Source organism: Bidens hawaiensis, unplaced genomic scaffold (genome assembly GCF_021521415.1).
Source record: "Bidens hawaiensis isolate Kalapana, Puna unplaced genomic scaffold, B.hawaiensis_p1.1 tig00419532_1, whole genome shotgun sequence".
Lineage (NCBI taxonomy): Eukaryota > Viridiplantae > Streptophyta > Magnoliopsida > Asterales > Asteraceae > Bidens > Bidens hawaiensis.
In genome coordinates, this window is record NW_027504892.1 from 19,813 (window position 1) to 25,199 (window position 5,387).

Below are 5,387 nucleotides of genomic sequence, written 5' to 3' on the forward strand. Positions count from 1 at the left end.
TGGAAAAAAAATGCACTCATTGTCAAAATAAACACCCCTCGTTAAATGTCCGGTCGTATTTTTCCCCATCAGCATTTGTTTCCCAAAAAAGAGAAAAAGAAAGAAAACAGGTGGCCGTCGGCTCGTTCCGCTACCTGTTTCTAATACTAAAAAAATCAAGGAAACGGGCTTAGACTGTCTCCAACACAGGAGAAGAAGAAGGCCGTTACTTGCCCTTGATGATGTGGCTGGATGAGAGAGAGTAGAAGAAGTCCTCAGTTAAGGGCATAGAAAAGGGCTAAGCAGATGAGGTGTCTTCGGGCAAGTGAGAAGGACAGAGGGGAAGGGCATGGTCTTATAGAGAACGGGTTAAGAGAAGTGAGCCCATGTTATGAAAGAGAAGTTGGGCTCTTAAGAATTTGGGCTTGAAAAATAAAACCTATAATAATATTAACAAGAGGCGTGATAGGGACCGATTCAAGATGATCAATCTCCTAAGATAGTTAAGAGAAAGAAGAAGACATTTTACATTTTTACTTCAATATATTTTCTTCTTCTTTTTGTTCATAAATGAAAGACCTTTTTATAAGCTACAAACCAATGAAACCAACCCACTAATCCACTAACATGACCTATTACCTAAAAGTTGTAAAATAAGTACATAGTTAGCTTGTCACATCAAAAAAGTATTCATTTTTTAAAATCTTCAAAAACCTCTCCAATAAGAAAACCCAAAAATATTTCCACATCATCACCACATTTTTACCTTTATTTTAACTACCAACATTTTATTTTTATAAACTATATAGAACGATATTTATATATTATTCATTTTAAGAAAAAATTTTAAAAATAAAAATTTAAAAGTTAGAATTTTTTTTTCTAGAAGGAAAAAAATTAATATTTTAATATTTTTTGTTGGAGATAAAAATTAAAATATATATAATTTTTGTTTGAGATAACATTTTAAATATTGAGACTTGAACTCAAAACTTACATAAATTAAAAGTATACATATATATAAATCTATATAATATATATGTTAAACAAATATTTATATAATACAGTTTTTCTTTTTTATATTTTATTTAAATAGCATACAACCTTAGCCCCCACCCATGTTCCAACCCACCTGACATTTTCTGCAAAGAACACGCTCATTCAACTTTTTGTAAAAGAATTTGTGTCACAAGAATCTATTACTCCAATAGTTGCATGGACTCATGAATGCCAACTAAACATGAAAAATGGCCACAAATCTCCTATTGGAGATGGTCTTAATACAAGAAATTGGAAAACAAGCATGCATGAGATGTGGGTGAGTTGCATGGTGCTTGAGGGAAACTTGGGTACGTATCAAGGCAGACCACCCATCCTAGCCGCCGGGTTTTCAAAAACAAGTCGGACCGGCTGGTTTATGAAATCCAGTCCGGCCACCTAGAACATTTTTGTCAAATGGTCTGATAAATAGGCGTTTTTTACTAGATTAGTGCACGTGTCTATCAGTCATTGTTGTAAAATATATGGGCGGTCCCAGCAGTTTTGCAATGGACAGAACGTCATCGACTTGCAGATTTAGATAGACAGTACTGGAATGGATTTGGTTAGAACGGACATTTTGGTCTTTTCTCTATCTTGAGGCATCTTTATTTTAAATATAGTATATGGTGCAAGGAAAATGGTATAAACAAGTTTTTTTTTACCCACCTGAGTTTGAGGCCCGCAAATCTGCAGACGCAATCAAATGCAGCAAATTGAAATATATATTCTATGCAAATGGTTCTCTCTATGAGAATGTAAATTTAAAAATATAGAAGGCCAAGATGAACTTACAGTACATATTAACTATTAATGGCTAAAAAAGGTTACTGTTGATGATTGCAATACTTATATTCTAATGCACAATAACATGTTTTTTCAAGACATAAAAGACAATAATACGTTACAATCAACAAAGTTCAGATGGATATTATCAAACTCTGCTAGCTGTAGCCTACAATAAGATTGACTAAATATGCATGATTAACTTTATGCACAGATTTACACAAAATAATTATGATCTACACTACAAGTTGTAACCTTTCTCTAAAAGGTGAGTTTAGTTGCTTTTGTGAGCTTCAATTGCACATTTGCACGCATTCATTCTTCACTCCAAACCTAAACAAAAGAAGCTTACACTGGATTCCTTTTCCTCGGATTTGAGCCTTAAATCTTTCAAGTTTTAAAGTAAGTTGTTGACTGCCAAACTGATTTAAGGTAGACAAATCTAGCAACAGAAAACAAGAAAAACCTATTACTTAATTACTGCATAAATTTACTGACAAGAATATTGAACTATAATATTGAAATACAAAAAAGCTTACTGTCAAGATAGCTTGCAACAGAAGTAAAGAGAGAAATATTCTCTGGACCTGCCCATGACATCGAATTCAAGACCGAAATATTCTGTCAAAGTATACAAATTTGCATTGGCAGTAGCCTCCTGATCTTAGCTCCACGCCTTAACACAACCATAAACTTCTACAAATACAATTCCCCCTGTTTCCAATGATGAACAATAAAATTAAAACCCTAGTCAAATTAGTTGCTACACTACACAAACTATAAACCAATAATAATTAATAATCACTGAACCTTTTGCTTTGGTGTAGGGTTGGGCATTTGGTTGAAGTTCGTCAAAAAAGGGAGTTACAGACCTCAAACCACAATCGTAGACCATAAATCAATTATAGCTTCTTGAATCACTTTTTTATTTGTAACCCTCTGCCACAATAAGTTGGCGAAATATCAAAATAGAATGATACCCAATGCTCGTTTCATTGTATAAATGTCTCTGAACAAGCATCTTTCATGATTGAATAATACCCATAATCTATGAACACTACCAATCTATTTCTATTAAGCTACGGCCCGTAGTTGTTTTCAAGCCTCTCTGCTTTGCAGTAGCTCTTATATGTGCAGCCTCATTCCACCTTTCACTTTCTGCATACAAGTTTGAAACCAACCCATACGACCTTGAATTTTCAGGGTCAAAATCCAAGAGCCACCTACCTAAAACCTCACCCATTTCACTGTTTCCATGAACCCTACACGCAGCCACCAGTGCACCAAGTGCAGAACCAATCTGTGTTGGTGGAACACATTTCAACAACTCAAACGCTTCCTTAAGTTGACCGGCCCGGCCCAACAAGTCAACCACACAACCATAATGCTCTTCACCAGGAACAAGGCCGTATTCCTCTTTCATCATCTTAAAAAGATTTAAACCTTGATCTACTAAACCAGCATGACTGCAAGAAGATAATGCTGACATGAATGTCACCTCATCAGGAGCGACTTTTTCTTTTTTCATTTCGTTTATTAATTCGAGTGCGCCAAAACAGTCACCATGCATCCCCGATGCAGCTATCATTGTGTTCCATGAAGCTAGACACTTGGTACCCATTTGACCAAACAAATCCCTTGATGTTTTGTACATTCCACATTTACTGTAATTAGTTAACAAAGAGTTCATGATGGTGATCTCATTCTCCATTGATACTCGAATCACATGGCAATGAATCTCCTTAATTTGGCTGACACACCCAAGCCAAGAAAATGCTTGAAGCAAACAAGTTAAAGTGACCAAATCAGGGTTCGGTTGTGTTTTCAAGTTCATCATTTTGTAAAACAAGGTTATCACTTCATTAGCATTGCCAAGATTCTCGTAACCCTTCATCATTGATGTCCAAGATACCAAATCTTTGTGCTTTATATCATCAAAGACTCGCCTTGCATAGTCTATATGATCACATTTTACATACATGTACATGATCTGATTAGCAATATCGGTTTTTGACTCAAACCCGCGTGCAATCACAAGTCCATGGATGCTTCTGCCTTGTCTAATATCTTTCAGATCAGAAAATGCTGAAACTATGGTCAAAACAGTAGCTTCATTTTCAGTCAAGCCGGATCTTCTCATGTTGTGGAATGATTTGATTGCTTCATGAGGGTACCCGTTTTGGAGATAACCCGCCATCATCACATTAAACGAAATGACATCTTTGTCCTCCATAATATCAAAAATATTCTTAGCTTTGTCACAATTGTTACATTTTGAGTACATATCAATCAGAGCTGTCTTGGTGACAACGTCAAGCTGAACCCCGGTTCTAAACATATGACCATGGATGCTCTTACCGACACGTAACAAGCCCAAATTAGCACAACTTAGAACCCCATTTGCTAATGAAATTAGATCAACTTTATGACCTTCTTGAGCCATGAGAGAGAACAGATTCAAGGCTTCAAAAGGCCGACATGATTTCAGATGACCATCTATCATCACATTCCAACAAGCAGTCGTCTTTATGCTTATTTGATTAAAAACCGTGGTAGCCTTATGTAGCTCACCACACTTGACATACATGTTCATAAGACTCGTTTTCAAAACTTCATAAAAAAAACTGATTCCTCTTCTAACCGCATAAGCATGGATCATTTCCCCATAATTCAACAACTGCAGCTTCGACACTGCCTGCAATAACATCACCAAAGTCACACGGTTGGGTTCCACGTCATCAGCCTGCATCCGTTGAGCAACAGTAAACGCTTTATAAACCGCACGATGGTCATCCGTTTGAGTATACCCGGTAACCAAAGACGTATAAGCAACAATATCTCTCTCAGTAATTTCATCAAACACCTTGTGTGCACCCACCATATCTTTACACATTGAATAAAACCCAACCAAAGACGAACCGACAAACCGGTTCGTATTCAAACCAAGCTTCAAAACATCAACATGAATAGCTTTTCCAAGTTCATGTCTACACAACTGAACGCAACTCTTAAAACTAAATGTAAATGCTGAAGCATGTATTCCAATTTTCCTCTGCTTGTAGTTTAAATAAACCCTTAAAACTTTATTAAATTCACCAGCTTTAAAATACCCAACAAGAACTGATGAATCTGAAGGTAATTTTTCTGGGTATAAGGTGGATGAACAAAGAGAGTGAGAATTGACAGAAAATAAAGAGGTTGATTTCTTTAAAGTTTTGATTACAGTTGATATGGGATACATAATTACACAAAGATTAGCTTAATTCTTCCAGTGTCAATCTGATTGGTATGTTTTGCAAAACATTATTTCGGTGATTCCGGTGAGTTTCTACTGAGACCCGGCTTCCGGTATATATAAAAAATTAATAATCATATTTTTTACAAACGTCTGTTATTTAAATAAATCTTTTTTAAGATTTTTTTCTTAATAAAATAAGATAATGTTTATAGAAAATAACGAAATGTGCTATTTATTATTAAGGTGGTATATACATAGACGACTAAATATATCTTCTACCAAGCATAAAAGAGTATATCGTGTTTAGTGTATGTAAATATATTTACGCAACCAATACTCTATTCTA

At 35.3% G+C, this 5,387-nt stretch overlaps 1 protein-coding gene across 1 annotated transcript; it reads right to left on the reverse strand.

Moving 5' to 3' along the window:
• Positions 1-2,604: 2,604 nt before the first annotated feature.
• On the reverse strand, positions 2,605-5,044 carry LOC143609297 (putative pentatricopeptide repeat-containing protein At3g01580). The gene has a single exon (XM_077084088.1). It carries the CDS (start codon positions 5,042-5,044, stop codon positions 2,861-2,863), a length of 2,184 nt encoding a protein of 727 aa, XP_076940203.1. The 3' UTR covers positions 2,605-2,860.
• Between the last annotated feature and the right edge of the window lie 343 nt (positions 5,045-5,387).

Coding starts and splice junctions, on each gene's coding strand:
- LOC143609297 (XM_077084088.1), bottom strand. CDS start 5,044: ATGTATCCCATATCAACTGTAATCAAAACTTTAAAGAAATCAACCTCT.